The sequence below is a fragment of the Galleria mellonella genome, unplaced genomic scaffold (assembly GCF_026898425.1).
Source record: "Galleria mellonella isolate WM207_F2 unplaced genomic scaffold, CSIRO_AGI_GalMel_v1 utg33, whole genome shotgun sequence".
Taxonomy (NCBI): Eukaryota; Metazoa; Arthropoda; class Insecta; order Lepidoptera; family Pyralidae; genus Galleria; species Galleria mellonella.
The window spans coordinates 13,974,711-13,995,342 of record NW_026442079.1 but is presented as its reverse complement, the minus strand read 5'-3'; the positions used below and the strand labels follow the sequence as shown (position 1 = coordinate 13,995,342).

Below are 20,632 nucleotides of genomic sequence, written 5' to 3'. Positions count from 1 at the left end.
ACAAGAATGGTATACAAAAATTCAAATCATTCTTATTCTTTTTTTAAATATACTATATGGCTTCTTTCCAGCCATGACCATACCGCCCACCAAGGACTATATGACAATATTGTCCTTAATCCGCCCACCATGAATAAATACTTCACAAAATTAAGATAACTAAAGAATAAACAATGTCCTTGGTAGAAATTTAACAATATTACACTACATATAATAATGAACAAACATAACATAATACTTTGAACTGCTTTAGATCTGAATTATAGTTATCAATTAATGTTAGATGCTCACTCTTAAAATAAACAAAATAACTATGGTAGAAAACAAAGTTTTGATACAGCCCTTTTTATAATGCTGTTTTTGCAGCGTAAACTAACAACACGTGTACCACCGTCCTATTCCCGGGTGCTTTTCAACTATAAAGCCATAAAGCCATTATACTCGTATGCTGGCGGAAGATCATTCTCCATCACCAACACTATGTCACCTATTTGTAGTTGTGGGACCTTATGATTTCATTTATATCTATGATGAAACCGAAGGAGATACTTAAGTAAACTTCTATATATTAATGAGAGTATAATGTAAAAACTGCGTAAAATAATGTACTGATGATATGTACCATTAATATTAGTACATTGCGACTGTCCATCATCTCTTAGAGTTTCATCTTCATCATTCCACGGATTCGAGAAGGTAAGTACACTTTTCTTATTACTAATCTTTCTTTTTTCTTTCAGATTCTTTAATTCATCGACCAGGTAAGTTTCTTGAAGATTCTCTAGATATTGTAACCATTTATTCAAAAGTTGTATTAGTAATTCTTCCTGTAAACCTATTTCAGAGAGCCATAACTTTTGAATGAATATTTTTGCTCGAATAACAACAGGTGCTAACCATCCAACTGGATCAAAAATCCGAGAAATTTCGGAAATAACTTTTCTTTTAGTTACAGGTGCCTTCAGTTCAGGAAGTTGTACAACATATTCAAAATGATCACAACTTCGATTCCAGGTAAGTCCTAGAATTTTCATAACACTATTTATTTTTAATTGCACGCTTTCTTGTGAAGCTATATCTTCTTCATTAATTACTTTCAATAATTCATTACTATTGCTACTCCATTTCTGAAGCTCAAATCCTTTTTTCAATAACTCTTTTATGTCCTTATAGATTTTAATACCTTCTTCGACTGATTCACAACCTGTTAGTAAATCGTCCATATAAAAACGATTTAGAACTCTTTCAGCAGCAAGAGGATAATTTTTGCCTTCATCATAAACAATTTGATGTAAACACCGAACAGCAAGGTAAGGTGCTGATGCCGTTCCAAATGTTACTCGTAATAGTCTCATATGTTGCAGTTCACTTTCCGGATGATCACGCCATACCAGACGTTGAAAGTTAGTATGTCTTTTTTCAACCTTTATTTGTCTATACATTTTAATTATATCAGACACAATACATATAGGATAACGACGCCAACGTATTAAGAGATGACGCAAGTCAGCTTGAAGAGTGGGTCCTACTAATAAATCTTGATTTAAAGATACGCCATTTGTACCAAGACAACTTGCATCAAAAACAACTCTTACTTTTGTAGTGGTTCTATCCTCCCGCACCACTGCATGGTGTGGTAAATAGACTGCTTCAGGATCATCTTGTTCAGTTATTGGTACTTTCTCCATGTGTCCTAATTCTAGATGTTCTGAAATGACTTCGGCGTATTTAATTTTTAAATTAGGATCCATTGATAATCTTTTTTCTAGTTGCAGAAATCTTTTAGTTGCAATAATTTTAGAATTGCCATATTTACAACTGGGATCATCACTACGGAATGGAAGATTAACTATATATCTTCCTGAACTGTCCCTCTTCGTACTATTTGTAAATATTTCTTCACATTTCTTTTCTTCCTCAGATAAATGTTTTTTAATATCTATATTGTTTTCAGCTTCCAACTCCCAAAATTTCTTTAATAAGTCATCTTCACTTACATGAGAAATATGCATACTAATCAGTGGCCTTTGTATATTATTTCTATCTATATTAACAGGGCCAGAAATAATCCAACCAAGCGTTGTTCGCTGAGCTATAGGTACACCTGGTGGACCTTTAATTACACCATCTAACAAGATCTGACTGTAAACATCTGCTCCGAGAAGAATATCGATTTTGTTTGGTGTATGAAATGATGGATCTGCCAGTTTGATATTTGAAAACTCCGACCACAGTTCTACAATAATTTGCCTCTCAGGGAGGATTGAAGTGAGTTTACTCAAGACAAAAGCTTGAACCTTAAATGTAAAATTGGGATCATGAAGTGATTGTAATGAAACCGATACCATAGACTTAGAGGTCAATGAATGACCCTGATCACTTCCTAATCCTGTAATTACACTTTTGTGTGGTATCTTCTTTAAGGTCAGCAATTGCACAGCAGATTCAGTAATAAAACTAGCTTGAGAACCTGGATCTATTAAACATCTCAGTGTGATACCGTTACCTGATTTCGATTGTGCGCTAACTAATGCTGTTGCAAGTAAGACTTGACAGTTTGAGGTCGAAACACAGGCCGTGACACTAGTGGATTGATCTACAGACGGTGATGTTGTTGCATGTGCAACGACATCTTGTTCAACCGATTGATTTGCGATACCTGTAGTGTCGGTTGAATTGATATTGGTAACATTTTTTAGATGGAGTAGAGAATGATGCTTCCGTCTGCATAAACGGCAACGAGAGATTTGACGACAAGCATATACTGAGTGCCCTGAACATAAACAATTAAAGCACAAACCCTGGGAATGGACGAATTCGCGTCTAATATCAGTTTCCTCTTTAGAAAACTTTTTACAATTTGCTAAACGATGACTTTCAGAACAGTAAGGATATATAAAATTGGTTGTGTGATATACTTTAGGGCTATTATTAATAACATTACTTTTATGCACTACATTAGACTTACACAATTTTGGATCAATAAACTCTAACGCTCTAAATCTAGTTTCTAAAAAGTCTTGGAATTGCTTCAAGGTAGGTAACTCATCTGAGAACTCGCTGATTTTGAGTTCCCACTGCTTGCGAGACTCCATATCTAATTTTTGACATATAATATAAATAACAAGCACGTCCCAAGTACTGATGTCTATTCCTAAATTGTTAAGCCCATGAAGACATTCATTAGTAGTATCTAGCAACTCCTTTAATGTATTAGCTGATTCAATACTGATGCTTTTTTGATTCATAAACCTTTTCAGAATACAGTTTGAAAGATATTTTTTATTATTATATCTTCTCTCCAATTGTTCCCAGCAAATAGTGTAATTATCATGCGTAATCGGTACATGACGTAGTAATTGCTCCGCTTCCCCAACTAACAATCCTTTCAAGTAATGCAGTTTTTGTACGTCATCTAAATGTTTATTATTGTGTACCAATGATACGAACAGATCTCTAAAACTAATCCATTCTGAATATTTGCCTGAGAACGGAGATATAGATATCTTGGGCAGCTTTAAATTGCAATTAAGATCTTTATTACTATTGTTTTGTTCGGAACAACTCGCACTTTCAGTACTAGACTGCCTTAAACTAGTCAACGCTTCCTTCAGTAGAAATTTGTATTCTATATATAACTCTTCAGTAGAATCATAGACGTTATTACATACGTAGGAACTAGCATTCAAATCTTTGTAGTTTGTATTTTGAATGAGTTTTGTATGTGTCGAACTAAACTGACGCCATAATTCTTCTAAAGCTTCCAATCTAGTACTAATATAATCTATAGAACGAAGTCGCTGCTTGGGTGCCTTTTTGAAATTGGACTTTGCCTTACTAATTCTTTCATTTAAATCAAGCTGTACTTTTATATATGAATCCATTGTATAAGTTTAATTTTAAAGTTTTAATAATATCCAAAGTTTTTACAAGTAAATATTTATATGAAATGTTTAGAGTAAGTTCCTTAGTCTTCTGTAATTAGATAAATAAAATGTACTCACAGTTCACCAGCACTTATCACTTACAAACACTATGTTTAGTTCTTCTTCAATGTCCTTACGGCTGCAATATGACGATTCAATATTCAGCAACAACAATTGACGCTCGCAGACTTCGTACAAAAATGCAGTTTTTAAATTTGTCGTTAATCCTCGATAATCCGGCTCGAAGGACCAAAATATAGACGACGTACTCCAAAATGATACCACTTTAATAGTTCCACTAGTGTTTTTTTATATTTATTTACATAACAAAATTATAGTTATAAGACATTACACACAGAGATACAAGAATGGTATACAAAAATTCAAATCATTCTTATTCTTTTTTTAAATATACTATATGGCTTCTTTCCAGCCATGACCAGATAGTCCAATCTAGGGATAATGTATTAAAAATGACTTTATCTAAAATGAGAAGGAAACTTCATTCGTATGAATTAAGACTTAATCATTTTAACATTAATTCTCTTATAAACAGATGATCTATGTCTGATTTCATTACTCTTTATAAAATAATAAATTATAAATGGGACAGTAGCATATTGTTGAGCCTTGTTTCATTTCGTACAGGTAATAAAAGAATACAAAAATTATTTTATATACCGATTTGTAATAATAATGTATCGTATCACAATCCAATTATCCGCATGTGCAGAAAATATAACAATGTATGCAAAGACCTTGATATTTTCCAACAATCCTTGCAATGTTACATTAAGGCTGCCAATTTGTTACTTTAAATTTATAGCCGTCATTCTTTTAATGTATATAATATCGAATGTTATGCAGAGCAGTTATTGGAGTGCAAATTTAATGCCGTTTTATGTAATATTTATTTTATAAATGTATTAATTTGTAATCTGTTGCCTTGATATAAATAAATAAATAAATTACTCTTTCATATCAAAACTACTGAACGGTTTTGAATAAAATTTGGTATATAAGTAGGTCATACACTATCTAAATTATATACAGTGCATTGGATACTTTATACCGACTGATTACTTACTGATTTACGCGGGCAAAGCACACACACGGGACACAGCTAGTATTCAAATTATCTGACTCAATAGATTCGTCGTACCTGTATTAATAAAAATAAAACAAAAGTATATAGGTATATTTTTTTAGTGACTTTATTATAAATTTTGCCCGTGTTCAAAATTCGCTTGGATCTGTGAATCATGTATAAATTTGTAGGGACCGGAATTCGGATCACCACCTGAAAGAAGATACGAGTGTAAATATATATATATATATATATATATTCTTTATTGCACTTGAAAATTACATTATTAATGCATTTATAAATGTTGTGAGCAAGGGTGGACTTATCTCTAACAGACATCTCTTCCAGACAACACAATGCAGTTAGAAAACATGTTGCTAGCGGGCAGCTGAAGTGCTACAACTATTAATATTTAGAGTACATAAACAAATATACAGTTAAATTAGATTACATTATATTATATTACAGAAACGTAGTATTAACGTAATGGTACTGTGTGAATTTGGCAGGCAATATTTCTAGCAATGGGACTCCTAGTCCCCAATACCAACAATCCACTCTCGCTCTGCAAACTACGGTTTTATCCCACTGTACTTTTTTTTATCAGATGTGAATGAAAAGATAACCTCACCTCTACGGGGAGAGGGTTTGTTAATAATAGAGATTAAGGGCTCCATTGCTAGCAATATATCCAACCAAGTTGACCTCCACGTGGTCCCCCCTGGAAACCATCGTGCTGAATTCCAAGTGTATTCATCACGATGAGCTAACTGACCTGTCTTTTCATCCTCACCTATCATCCCTCATTGGTGTCCCGACAGTGAATACCGTTAGGGGTTACCATTCCATCATCACCCAATAAAAAAAAACCTCGCCTGTACTATCAATGTACGTTCGCAGCGCACCAATGAGGGATGATAGGTGAAGATGAAAGCAGGCCAGTTGGTGAGGTGACGAATTCTACAAGAATTAACCATGAAGGTTTCCAGAGGCAACCGTGTGGTGGTCAATCAGATAGGGTATATTGCTAACAATGGGGTTGTTAGACCCCATTACCAAGAATACCTTTCCCCTGATACGCCTTCAAACAAACATAGCCATGCACAAGTGCCACACGACTGCAAACACGAATGGGACAAAGTTACCTAAACGAATAGAGTCCTCGCCTGGTCTTACCTGCACCGTCGGCTGATAAGTGTGCGTTGCCAACGATAAGATCTTCAGGTGCACCATCTCGACTGTCCGATCTGAAGTTGGCAGGTTGCACCTGGGTAACAATATATAGCGCTTTACATACAAACTTTTTTAATGGGTGAAGATGGAATGCTAACCCCGCCCGCGCTATCGGTAAAGACCGACGAGGCACCAATGGAAGATGATAGGTGAGAATGAATCCAGTTCAGTTGGCCCACCATGTTGAATTCGACATGAACCACAGTGGTTTCCAGAGGGAACTGCGTTGAGGTCGACCTGAGAGGATACCCTCTTATCATTATAATATTGCTAGCAATGGGGCTATTAGACCTCATTATGAACAATCCCTTTCCCCCCACATTTTTAAATACCCATCCACCAAAAAGGAGAATAATATTTTTCTCGTGTATTATGTACCTAAGTAACTCCATATATTTGTATGATGGATACTTGATAGATTTCAACCGAATTAAAAAAAAAAGGAAAATTATGCGGCTGTAATTTTTTTATCACTATGCCTGTAACCTCATAACTCCGTCATTTATAAACCGATTTGGCAAATTCTTCTTTTTTTCATCTGAAAAGATATACTTTCAAATTGGTCCCACAGGAATTTTATCAAAATCTGTCCAGTAGTTTAGTTTTTGAATCCAAATTACTAGTATTACGACGACTAAGTCTTTTGGAAGATGTTTTGGATTTTGTTTTGTGGAAAAAACTGATTATAGCAAACACAATGTTGTCAAATACGACGTACATTAATATACACTTTTTGAAGAACCTCATACTGTAGTCTCAAAGGAAAACTTCGCTGGAAGCTCATTCCACAGCTTGAACGTTCGCGGGAGACAACTCCTTTGAAACCACACCGTATGCAACCATTTAGGTTCTGGTTAGGTTAGAATAAATTCCCTATCGATGGCGAACGGTGCGATGACATAAAGTTACTGTACTATGTAAAAATCCTTTTGTTTTAATAAAGACGAGAAATCTCGTGTTCGTTTCTAGCAGAAACAAACAGTACTGTCTTTTTTCCTCTTAAATATTTGTTTCTTATGAACCACACGAATCATGCCAAGTCTATAATTATATCTCTTAGTCTTTTTCTCCTCCCTACTTTATTTATTCTTCTCCTAAACTATTATCTAAAGCATTATGACGAACTTATTGAAAAGGTAAACAAAATTTGTTGAAATTGTCACAGAAATATATCAGCAAATCGAATCGAAACATTCAATTGTTAAATTTTTTCTTTCCACTACCATTAGACATCAGCGGCCTGTCTCATGGTCGGGCCAAATATTCTTTATTTTACATTTATGATCGTGTTCTCTTGATAGAGACTCAATATATCCGAACTATTGTCACCTGTCCCTCGTTTCTCATCAAGTCAGCTGGCACAGCAGCTCCTGGATATCGGTTGTAGATGCCGTTCAGATTGTAATGCAGATTCATGTCTGGCCCGATGTTAGCTTTCAGTAGCTGCTCCCAAATACCACCTAAAATGTTTGTAATATACATCTTAATGCGTAACACTTCTAGCTCTATTTATGGGAAATAGTTCTTTATTGAGAAAAAAATATTATTTTTCCAGTAACTTAATTATGAATAAAGCCTCATAATTAATGCTACATTCATCGCAATTTTCTTTTTATTTATTTAAATATACTGATCTTAAATATATTTCTCCGAAACAGAATAACGATTTACATGATACATTGAAAAAAATTACAATTATTTAGACTTTTAATCGAAAACTAGGCTATACCATTCAAATATATTTATTTATATCAACCAATTTCTTAAATCTTCTATTAAAATAACAACACTGAAATCGGTCCATACATTTGGGTCCTTATATACTTTCTATGTTCATTACCCTTAACCCAAAAAGAAGCATGGCGTCATAACATTCGAAAATACTACGATCGATTAATAATTTATCATCAAAATAAATTTTATATTCTTAACACGACACGGAATGAGTCACCCCTTCCTTTCCTTTGAATGCCGTAAGAGGCGACAAAGAACATAATGGCCTAGGGATAGGCAACAGCATCCCTCTTAAAATATCACCTAACTTCAGTTGCCACCGCACCTGCCAAGCGTGGCAACTACTGATGAAATCCTTCATTATAGTCCTATGTTCAACAGCGGTCCCGGCATAGAATAGATATCCCCTTCCTTTCCTGTCGGTGTCGTAAGAAGTAACTAAAGGAACTGATAGAGGGATGGGCAGCAGCTTCTCTCAAAAAATATCTCTAAAAGCTTAACTGCGGTTGTCAACCTATCTGCCAAGCGTGGCAACTACTGGCGAAATCCTCTATTTTGGGGAAGGCCTATGTTCAGCACTGGACAATTGGCGGCTGATATGATGATGACGAATTCTTACCTTTGTCAATGGAAACTATCGGCCTGTTAGATTCCCATGGATATTCACCGTGAGCTTGGAAGTATATGGCGTACGTCGACAGCTAAAATTAATAAAATGTTGCAGTAATTATTCAGTATATTTTTTATACCTTACGGTAGGTCAGCGACACCCTCAGTCCAAGAACACATGCAATATCAAAACCATTACTAGAGCATGCATCAAAAAATAACTTTGCGACATGAAGAACTTAGATCACAGTACCCAGTGGGATTTATTAGTCAATGGCAGGGCTTCGTTTTGACGGAACCCCCTTGACGACAGAAAAAGTCATTGAGAATCCGCGCTGTTCACTCGATAGTTGAATTTAGGCGTTCCTTTATTAATATCGACGGCCCGGGAACCTCCTGATACCTAATAACTTCGGCAGAGACGAGAGGGAGGGGGATACCACTCATCCTGCCCAAGGGAAAGGAATTATTACCAATATGGTCTAACAGCCCCATTACTTGCAATATACCTTGCAATATCTCAGGTCGACCTCTACGCGATTCTCTCTAGAAACCCTCGTGGTTAACTCTTGTTGAGTTCGGCACGAACCAACTGACGTGCTTTTATCCTCTCCTATCATCACTCACTGGTACGGTATCGACGTATAACGATGGCGCAGGTGGAGTAGCTATACCATTTTCACCCATTAATAAACCCACCACTCCCTTCGCCTTTTTCTTGTAATACTGAAAAATTGCTATACCTGAGTATAATACAGAGCAAGCCAGTATTTCCCTCCATGTCCCACAAAAGCTGTTTCATTGGCATCCATCAGAGCAGCAGGTAATTCCTGGTGGAGCATTTCGGGGGATATGCGTAGGTTACATCCGTACCTGACAGTTACAACATGGTTAATAACGAAACATGAATGAATGAATGAGTATACTTTATTTGCATTATACAATATAGGAAATAAACAAGACAATTTACAAACATAACGATACAATTGTATAAGTACAGTAAGGCGGTCTTATTGCTGAGAGCGATCTTTTCAAGACAACCTTAAGGTAATGGACTAATTGTTGTACAAGTAGGTATAATAGTGCTTTATAATTAAAAAAGCATCTTTTGCAAATTAAAAATATATAAAAATTATATACATATATACACACATATACACATACATATATATACATACACATACACACGCATACATATACATACACATACATATATACACAATTACATACATATACATATCAATCAAACAAAATTATATAATCCCATGTGTATTGTATTGGAACATGTGTATTGTCATCATTTATCATAATCTTCAAAAAACCTCATTGGCACAAGTCTTCTATGTTATTGTGCTCCTACCAGGAGAACATAGAACCAGTAGAAGGAGAGAAAACGTCGTGAGCGACGCGCATACTCCTCTCATCATTATCTCTACCATATTTCGTCTACTTTCAATACACTACCGGGTCTTAGCGCAATACAATTGCAGGTAAACAGTACCTAGCAATCGCATCAAGTTCCGACCTCATCATCATATCAATCATTACCTGTCTGCTGCTGAACATAGGCCTTCGCCATCGACTGCGGCCATACGGACGCGCCATAAGGAACTGCCCTGAGCCACCTGTCTTCACTGACTATCTCAACAATCGGCAATGCATTCGAGGTCATCACTCCATCTATTGGAAGAACTTCCTACACTGCTATTGCCTAGAGTTTTTCACTTTTTGTTTAAACACTATTGACCAAGAAAACGTGTTACAAAAGGCGTTCTTAATGCTAATGATTTTCACTAGGGGGAAAGGGATTGTTAGTAATGTAGACTGCCAGTCCCATTGCTAGCAATATACCTTCTAGTTCGACTTCCACGTGGTCCCCCCTAGAAACCATCACTATCTCCCACCAGTTAAGTATTGGGTATTTGTGAAGTGCAGAAAAACATCGAAGGTAGTTTAGTGAGGATTAAAAATAATGTATTCAAACATTCAAAAAATTCTCACCAGTCAGGACAAGCTTTTAATAGATCATATGGTGCTCTGTAATACTCCGCCCTGCGGACCACCGGGTTCCTGATGTTGAACCGTTCGTTGGGGTCCGTTAGATTAATGCGTTTTATCTTTATATTTTTTCGTTCGCATATATAGTCGTAGTGGAACTTCGGCACTGACTCGCCACGAGCGCAGTATGTTGCTAAAAACATATATTGGCTTTAATAAAAATTATTATTTAGAACAATATATTAAATAGAACTCAATTCTAATTCGTACATAATAATTTGAAATGAGTAACTGTTGACTTTCTTGCGGGTTCTTCTCAGCAGATGACAACACCCTAAACCCAGAAGTCCAATCATAATCAAATGACGATTTAAAAGAGCTTGTAAACAAGTCCATTTGGATAAAGATTCTCTTCTGATAGATATTATTCTAACTGAACGGTTCTATACTAGAAAATAAATATTTTTTCAATAATATTATAAAAGAACTATATATGTATGTCGACCAAATAAGCGAGGTGCTGAAGAAGGGCTAAACTAAAAGTACCCGTGAACAGCGAGCATGTATGAAAGGATTTGTAAATGTGGCTGAAGCGGAAGAGGTCTCTATTGATCAATCCATTTGGCGTTTCTACCCTAACGAGAGACAGATGTGACAGATGTTGCGAATGTTAATACAAAAATAAAGAACTTATTCTCGTGGTATTATTATTTACGATATAGTCTCGGAAATCTCGGGAATAGTCAGTAGCTCCATCTATCTGATGACTTATCTAGCTGCCTTCAACCTTTAAATTTTTTTATACCCTACGGTTGTAGGGTATAAAAAATTTTAAAGGGTATAAAAAATTAAGCTAATTGCATTTAAGAAATTTAAGAAATAAGTACAGCCCAAATCAGTAAATAAACTTACTTTTATAAGTGCCATCCAATGAGTTCACTGCCGCGTATTTGTCGATGCAGTACCTGTACCCCAACACAGTGGGGTATCGGAGATATGGCACGTTACACGTGAACCTGGCTTCTTGGTACATTGCACCCTGTTCAATAAGAAGTCTTAATGTAGTCCGATGGGACTACATTAAGACATAATAGAACGATGGTTCTATTAAATAAATCCTGCAAGTGGACTAAAAATAAACCTCATAATTTCATGTATTTACATAAATCATCATCATATCGTTTGCTTGGGTACCTCTGTTCCATTCGTGTTTCAACCCTAAAGCAGTCGTGTTTGATGTCTGTGTTTCGGTTTGAAGAATTGGATATGACAGTGAATTTACAGGGTACAGAAGCATAACATTTCTTTTTTTTTATATATATTTTAAGGGCTTTTACCTTCTTCAGGTATATCAGTCCTATTGTACCCTGAACTGATTTCTCAAACAAAACTTTATCTACCTTCTCTAGACGCGGAAAGAGAAGAATTAATGGGCATCAATAATTTACAGAGATGTTCAAAAATTTCTGGTTTAAGTTCAGCTAACATAGTTTGAATAAGACCAACATTCAATTTATTTAAGTTTTAATCCTCAGGAATGGCAACGCATGAGGGGTATTAGGAGCGAAACAGTACACTTTGTCATGTCCATGATACTGTTCATGTACTGACACGGCTGGGCAGTGTTCGCAAACAGTATACTTTATTATATCCATGGTACTGTTCACGTCTATAGGCGACGATTACCACTCCTCCATCAGGTGGGCCGGCAGCTTGTTTGCTATTGTAAGTTGTATAAAGACAATCTGAAGCAACAATGAACCGATCGCGCCATATAACTCGAAGAACCGTTCCATAACCTTTGAAGAATGCAGGTTCTTTTGCGGTAACCTCAAATCGTAGTGTCAAACAAATCCAAACTGATGGACTGAAAACCTTAAACGGGTTATAGGAAGTCTGTCAATCGGATAACTCAGAACCTGTTCCGTGAAGTAGTAATAAAGAATGCTGAAATAACTGATTAAGATTATAGACGTAAACATATTTTATACTAGCAGTTTCCCGCGGCTTTGCCCGCATACATCAGTGTCTAAAGTGTCCTTTGTGTTAAATTAGGATACAGCCTATCTGTACACCAAATTTCATTTAACTCCAGTTAGTAGTTTTTATGTAAAAAAATAACAAACCTCCGTCTGTCCTCAGAAACTTTTGCATTCCACAACCTCGTCTATGCGTTTACTGACCGCCATAAAAAGTAGCCTATATCGTTCTCCAACCCATATAGTTTGTATATACTTAATTTTATTATGATTGGTCAAGCCGTTATGGCGCTATAAAGTAACCAACAAACAGACGACACTCACTTTTTTTTATACTACTTAGAATGGCAAACAAGCTGACGGCCCACCTGATGGAAAGTAGTAACCGTCGCCTATAGACATGAGCAGTAACATGAACATAACAGAGTATACTGTTTCCCCCATGATACCCCCCATGCGTTGTCATTCCTGATAACTCAGATGTTATTCCACTGTGCCCTGTAAATTCACGCCATATCCCACCCTTCAAACCGAAACACAGCCATGCAAACACAACTGCTTCACGGTAGAAACACGAATGGAACAGAGGTACCGAAGCAATCGACTTTTGTACAAAGTCTCCCACTGGTAGAACTTTCACTTTCACGATTCTAATATGAGTAAGGACTAACAGCTACTTGTGTACAAACCTTGCAAATGACGCTCCTCCTGCCCGGAGGCCGCGACACGCCGCCGAAACAGTACGTTCTAGTTCCATTGCTCATGATCTCAGTGGCTCCGATGTGGGATATAAGGGTGATGCCGTTAATGCCGGCAAGGGCGAAGCGCTGCAGCCCCGCCCTCTTGCGGACCTCCACGTTGTTCTTCATACTCATAGTGTTAACTATCGACTGCCAGCCGTACACGAACTCGTGCATTGGACCTGAGAAATTATATTTTAAAAATCGATCCAGGACACTTGAAATGGTGAGTGGTTACCGTAGTCTATGGACACCTTTAATATAGATAAAAAAAAACTTTAAATACAGTTTAAACAAACCAATATTAGACCTTTAATCTGTATGAAGTCGGTAAAGTATCGATTGAAGTATTTGAGTATTGGAGTATTATTGTAGACTAGCTGTTCTCCGCGACTTCGTCCGCGTTTCCGTCGTTTTTCGTAAAATAAGTAGCCTATGTCCTTCTCCACGGTTCAGTGGTTTTGATGTAACAGACACATTTCCCTTCACTGCTCTGCTCCTATTGATCGCAGCGTGATGAAAAGTATACTATAACCTACCCAGGAGTATGAAGAATAATTGTACCATGTTTCGTTAAAATCCGTCTAGTAGTTTTTGTTTCTATAACGCACATACAAACAGCCAAAAATTTTACTGATTGCCTTTTTGGAATCAGTATCGATCACTAATCACCCCCTGATAGTTATTTTGGAAATATATTTCATGTACAGAATTGACCTCTCTACAGATTTATTATAAGTATAGATAAATTTATATAATGTGACAGTAGATATAGCTATGTGGTCCCGCCATAGAATAGGTGACTTCTTTCTTTCCCTTGGATGTCATAGGAGGTGACTAAGATAAGGCGACGGATGGGCAGCAGCGTCCCTTTTAGAACATTTCTAAGGCCTGACTGCGATTGCCTATCCGCCTGCCAAGCGTGGCAACTACTAATAAAAGGATAGGCTTATGTTCGCTCACTGCATTTGCCCGAACGGGGCTGCCACTCAAGAACCTTTCTTCCCCATTGTTTGTCGGTTCTTCGAGCTATGTGACCAGCCCATTGCCACTTCAGCTTGCTCATCACCACCCACCTCAGGAGTATAATCGTTCGAATAAAATAAATAATTTTAAAAACGATCCAAAAATGATTGAGAGTTCGGTGTGCATATATGAAAAAAAAACAATATACACTGAAATATAGAACCCCCTCTTTTTTAGAAGTCGGCTAAAACTCGAATTTAAATTTAATTACAAGTCATAATTTAATGTAATATTCATTATACCTTTATAAGTTGTAATTCTTTCAGATTTTTCATTAAACAAAAAGGTGTAAGGGGTTTTTTTTATTTTTTTATAACATAGTGCCAACAATCAATAATAAGCCCGTACCCACAACAAATGCCGGTAAAGGGGACACATCTGAGGGCACCACTCAGAACACCCAGACCCGGGCCTATACAGGAAAGGTCGTCTCCTGCATTGGCCCGCCCGGGACTCGAACCCGGAGCCTCCTTATCGCAAAGCCAAACAACCGCTCTTGTGCTACGGAGGCCACCGGTAGATTATACCAAAAATGGAAGCGCATGTTAACTTTACACGTGACGTCACAAACTAAAAATATCTACTAGTTGAAAAGAGGGTACCGCCACACAAATAAAAAAAATAAATCGACCAACCAATTCCAAAACTGTCCCCGTCTAAGAAGTTGAACATTTCGCCGAACGAGTCGGGCATGAGGCCGGCGATGACAGTGGATGCCTGCAGGCTGTCGTCCGGCAGCATTGGAGCGATCTCGTCCGGTGGCGTGGTGAACTCGTGCGCCGACATATTGTTGTAATGTGCGCGGGCGCCGTCACCCTACGAAGATTTTTTATGAAACGAAGTGGAATGGCGTCCCAGTATACACTGATGGGGTACCAGTATAGGATGATAAATGAAGATGATGTAAGGTTAAGTAGGTCCCGTCCACGCAGGGAGAAAGAATTATTAGTAACAGAGCATTGCTGATAATATTCCCTGACAGGTCGACCTCCACGTGGTTTCCTCTGGAAACCATTGTGGTTACTTGTCGAATTCACAGTTATTAGGAGCCAATTGACTTACTGTCATCCTTCAATGGTGCCCCGCCAGCGTATACCAATAGCACAAGCAGGGTTACCATTCCAAAACGTAGTCTGTTTGTGACTTAAATTTGGGTACACCATGCTTTTCCCACAACTACATGTGGCATGTTCTCGCGTGGGGTAACTATCCAGATTATTTGTATTGGCTAAAACGGACTGACCAAAAATATTGTACACTCCATTGCGCTAAGATCTTGGTTTATTTTTCAAATATAAAAAAAAAAAATATTGTTCAAATAAAAATTCCGCCCACGAAGTAGAGGTGAACGATGAAAGACGAAGGATGAAAAGCCCATCGTAATGAATTCACCTGAAAATAAACACAATGGTTTCCACGAGGGACTCGGAGGAGGCTAGTTTCGATATTAGCCGGAGACCTTCATGAGTTTTATACGTAAACAATAGATGGAACATACATTGTTTACCATAAAGGTGGCAAACAAGCATACAGCCCGTCTGATGGTGGACGATCAATGTAACCTATGGAAGCCTGCAATACTAGGGGTTTCTGAAAAAAATCTTAATATACCCTTTTTGGAGAATCCCATTAAATATTTGAAGATAACTGGATAGATTTATTAATCATTTTTAAACAAATAAATATATACCATTGTACATATTACAGAGCGTCATCTATTTCTAAACTAAGCAGCTTCCGTGCTTCACCAGAGGAAGGCTTTTGCTTGGATACCTCTGCTGTCCCATTCGCGTTTCTACCATCAAGCTATTGTGGTTGCTGTTTTTCGGTTTGAAGGGATATGGCAAAGAATTTACATGATATAGAAGCATGATACCTTAGTTCTCAGGAATAGCAACACTTGGGGGGGGGGGGGGATAAAACAGTATACTCTACTATATCTATAGTTTATTTTGGGTGATAATGGAATGGTAACCCCACCCGCGCTATCGGTATACACCGGCGGGTACCAGTGAAGGATGATAGGTGAGGATGAAGCAGGTCAGTTAGCCCATCGTGACGAATTCAACAAGAATTGTTCACGATGGTTTCCAGAGGGAACCACGTGGAGGTCGACCTAATAGGGCATATTGCTAGCAATGGGGCTGTCAAACTCCATTGTTAACAATCCCTCCCCCCCCCCCCCCTATATCTATAGTACTACTCTTGTCTATAGGCGACGGTTGCCCCTTACCATCAGGTGGGCCGTCAGCTTGTTTGCCATTCTAAGTTGCATAAACAAAAATACATACACGTAAATACAAATGTCTGTATTGTGAGGGAACTCAATGCTCGTGGGACGGGCAGCAGCATCTATCTTAAAACATCACCAAAACCTAACTGCGGTCGCCACCCCGCCTGCTAAAAGCGTGCCAACTATCAAACCCCCCAATATGGGAAGACAGCAGTGCAGCATACGGCCAATATCGTCATAGTCGTAGAATACTGACGGATCTGACAAAGATTACATATATAGATCCGTCAGTATTCTACGACTATGACGATATGATGATAATGATTATGTACTGTCAGGGAATCGAACCTACTGTTATCAGAAGGTAAAACGGTGTGCAAGAATAAAGATAAGAATAAGAGTAACTTTTATTGATATAAATGTAATTATAGGATAGATAGATAGATAGATACACTTTATTGTTTCCTCCAAAAGATTACAATAGTAAACTTATTATAAATATAAACAATTACAAGAAATAATCACAATGAGAAAACAATGGGCGAACTTATCGCTAAAAGCGATCTCTTCCAGGCAACCTTTGGATGGGAGGAGTGATTATAAACAATTTTTATTTGTAAATAGTATTTTTTTTTATTATTCTACCGTCTATTTGAAATTAATTTTCAGCTGAGAAAAACGGACACTAATATATATATAATACAAATAAATATAAAAATTATGAGGTATCCCAATATTTTTTTTTTTAATTTTGTCTGTCTGTCACGAAAAAACTACTGCACCGAATGTGATGTGATTTCACAGTTGTATTTCTAAAGGTCACTCTTGCGCCACCTACCCACTTCTTTATATTGTCCTTTAACCAAAGGTTGTCTGTAAGAGATTGCCCTAGCGATAAGACCGCCTTTTGTACCCTTATGTGTATATTTCAATCTGTATTTATGTTACTATATTTCACTTGAATTACTCACTTGTCATTGTATATTTTTTTAGTGCAATAAAGAGTTAAATAAATAAATAAGGTCTAAATTAAAATCTGATGTATGTTTTATCTTGATACCCCATCAAGAAGTAGTCAAAATCATTGGTTTTCCAACTTGTAAAATTAAAAAACGTAATAATTAGTTTTTTTTTTTTTTTTTTTGATGGGTGAAAATGATGTGGTTACCCCGCCCGCGCTAACGGGATACGCTGGCGGAGCACCAGTGAGGGGTGATAGATGAGAATGAAAACAGGCCAGTTAGCGCGTCATGATGAATTCATCAGGAATTAACTATGATAGTTTCTAGGGGGAACCGCGAGGAGGTCGACCTGGTTGGGTACATTGCTAGCAATGGGATTCAGTCTCCATTACTAACAAACCCTTTCCCCCTCGTAATAATTAGTTGCATTGAATTAATTTGCATTTGAAAACATTACCTGTGCAAACCATAATGCAGCTAAGGTCACCGCAAGCCACATGATGTCAATCGACGGTGACGGCAACTAGCTGGCGACTATCAACGGTATCAAATTTAAAAATAATTGGTCCCGCCAAATTGCTTGTATATTTTCATTTAATAATTGGTTACAACTGATAACATTTGATTCCTATAAAAAACTAACAATGCGAAATACATTAGGTATAAACAGAACGTAGTCCACTGCTGGTCACAAGCCTTCCCCAAAAGGGGAGTTTTGCCAGTAGTTGCCACGCTTCACAGGCGGGTTGGCAACCGTAGTTAGGCTTTTAGAGATGTTTTAAGAAAGACGCTGCCGCCCATTCCTCGCCCTTCTTTCCTCTGTTCAGTTTCAGAGTCACCTCTCCCTTCAGCTATATGTATATTAAAATGATGAAGTGTACATACAATAATGCTACGATGTCTATTCGAGTACAGAACCAGAGTACAAAACCCATCCCAGTGCAGAAAGTTGTAAGACAGGGTGACGTCATATCCCCGAAACTCTTAGACTTGAAAAGATATAGTATAAACATCAATGGCGAATACATCACTCACCTTAGATTTGCCGATGGCATAGTAATCATGGCGGAATCCCTGGAGAACTTGAACACTATGGCACAATGACCTCAATGGTGTTTCTCAACAGGTAGGTCTTAAGATGAACATGGACAAGACTAAGATCATATCTAACGTTCATATCACACCTATACCGGTTACTATTGAGAACACTACGCTCGAAGTTGTCGACGAGTATGTACTCCTGGGACAAGTCGTCCGAATGGGCAAGTCCAACTTCGACCAAGAGACCAACCGACAAATCCAACAGCTGGGCAATGTTCGAAAACAGTATACTTTATGTCCATGGTACTGTTCATGTCTATAGGCGACGGTTACCACTTTCCACCAGATGGGCCGTCAGCTTGTTTGCCATTCTAAGTTGAATAAACAAAAATACATGCACGTAAATACAAATGTCTGTATTGTGAGATAACGGTCGAGGGATGGGCAGAAGCGTCCCTCTTAAGCAAAACCCCCCCTAGGGGGAGGTTCATTTAGCAGTGGACAGTTAAAAGCTGATGACCTGTATGCTGTTATCAATATGTCCTTAATGCTGGTAATACTGTACCAGGCTTGTAATGTAAATTGGACTCTTTCCCGCGCTTAGCCTCTCATTTGGGCTATTGTGCGTAGTCATAGCTAGTACAGCCAACCCAGCTGCGCCCAGAAGCAATGAAGTTACCTGGGATCTTCATAGTCCTCACGGAGCGACCTCACCGTTCCGAGGATTTCTAAACTCTGAAGGGCCACAGCTTTTCAGGATTAAGTGAGCAGCCGTTTCTTCAGCATCACAACAAGCTCGACATAGAAGGCTGTCTGTGGCTTCTATACTGTACCAGGCTTATTTACTACTAGATAATCCTCGTTAATACGTATGTGTAGATTTGAGAAGTTGGAAAACCAATTAAACCGTCCACTTTTAAATGGCAAATTGTGTGTGAAAACCTTGTCTATTTTGGTGCAGTAGTTTTTGAGTGATACCGGGACAAATATATAGACAGACAAACAATTTCTATTAAATTTTTTAATAAATATTGTTTTGCCCTCTATTGGTCTTATCAAGACCCCTATCATTTATTACTATTTTCTTAAATCTCTTCCATGTACAGACACAGTTCAGTTACAATTTTAGTAGTAAAATTTAACTGTAGAAGGGATCACCATAATTTGCAATTAATTAAAACAATAAATTGAAATTGATACATGTATTAATTTTATTTTATTGTACACTAAATATAAAATAGAATATAATACTGGCTACACAACCCAAAATAAAAATATTTTTTTTATAAATTTCAAAAATTCAAAAAAAGAACAATCCATCAAATTACACAATAGTACGACTAAAATAATAAAATATATAAATTAAAAGTAACTGTAACCATTAAAAAACAATGGCGATATTTATATAAATTATTTAGAAAACAAAAACTAATAAAATTGTGACATTATTTAGGTACAAAGTATGGCGTACATGATATTTACAACACAATTTCTTTATAAGAAATTATATAGAATTAGATGAGCAAATAACAGTGTGTAAACTAGACAACGCATAATTGCATCACCTGTTTGATTCTTAATAATAGATATTGTGAGTTGTACAAAGATTCACGCTAAGAATGATGCTAATGTTCACATCGACATTATGTACTGACAACAGCGCCTCTAGCGGACGATTTGTGAACTCATGAAATTGTTAACGTAAATTTTTGTACAACTTTTAGTACTCAACTAAAGGATATTGTATCCACCACTTACAATTATAAATATTATGAAAACCGATCAACAGATAAGAACTTACTTGACCGATCCAACGGTAATTATCAGTTTTTTCTATTATTTTTTTTTTATTTTATTTTATTATTTGCCACTACAGAAGGCACGTTATCTGTTAGTCTCGGCTATTATCGAGACGACAGTCTTTATGAATAATCTAATCTTATGTACTAATTCGAGAACGATATATCTCTATATGATGTCTTATTGGTGACTGTTTAAATGATTAAAAGATGTATACAATCTTTATAAGTGAAAATTAATTTTAAAACTCATATTTGCAACATT

At 37.0% G+C, this 20,632-nt stretch overlaps 2 protein-coding genes across 2 annotated transcripts; both read right to left on the bottom strand.

Annotated features, from left to right (window-relative positions):
• Window positions 1-416: 416 nt before the first annotated feature.
• On the bottom strand, window positions 417-3,095 carry LOC128201078 (uncharacterized). The gene is made up of 3 exons (XM_052896704.1): window positions 2,969-3,095; window positions 623-2,659; window positions 417-487 (listed from the first exon to the last, which is right to left on the bottom strand). The coding sequence occupies exons 1-3, from the start codon at window positions 3,093-3,095 to the stop codon at window positions 417-419; spliced, it is 2,235 nt and encodes a 744-aa protein (XP_052752664.1).
• Window positions 3,096-5,116: 2,021 nt separating this feature from the next.
• Window positions 5,117-18,092, bottom strand: LOC113522359 (uncharacterized). The gene is made up of 10 exons (XM_052896580.1): window positions 17,985-18,092; window positions 14,968-15,148; window positions 13,256-13,488; window positions 11,500-11,626; window positions 10,591-10,780; window positions 9,333-9,462; window positions 8,600-8,681; window positions 7,576-7,706; window positions 6,190-6,280; window positions 5,117-5,226 (listed from the first exon to the last, which is right to left on the bottom strand). The coding sequence occupies exons 1-10, from the start codon at window positions 18,024-18,026 to the stop codon at window positions 5,144-5,146; spliced, it is 1,290 nt and encodes a 429-aa protein (XP_052752540.1). The 5' UTR covers window positions 18,027-18,092; the 3' UTR covers window positions 5,117-5,143.
• Window positions 18,093-20,632: the final 2,540 nt, after the last annotated feature.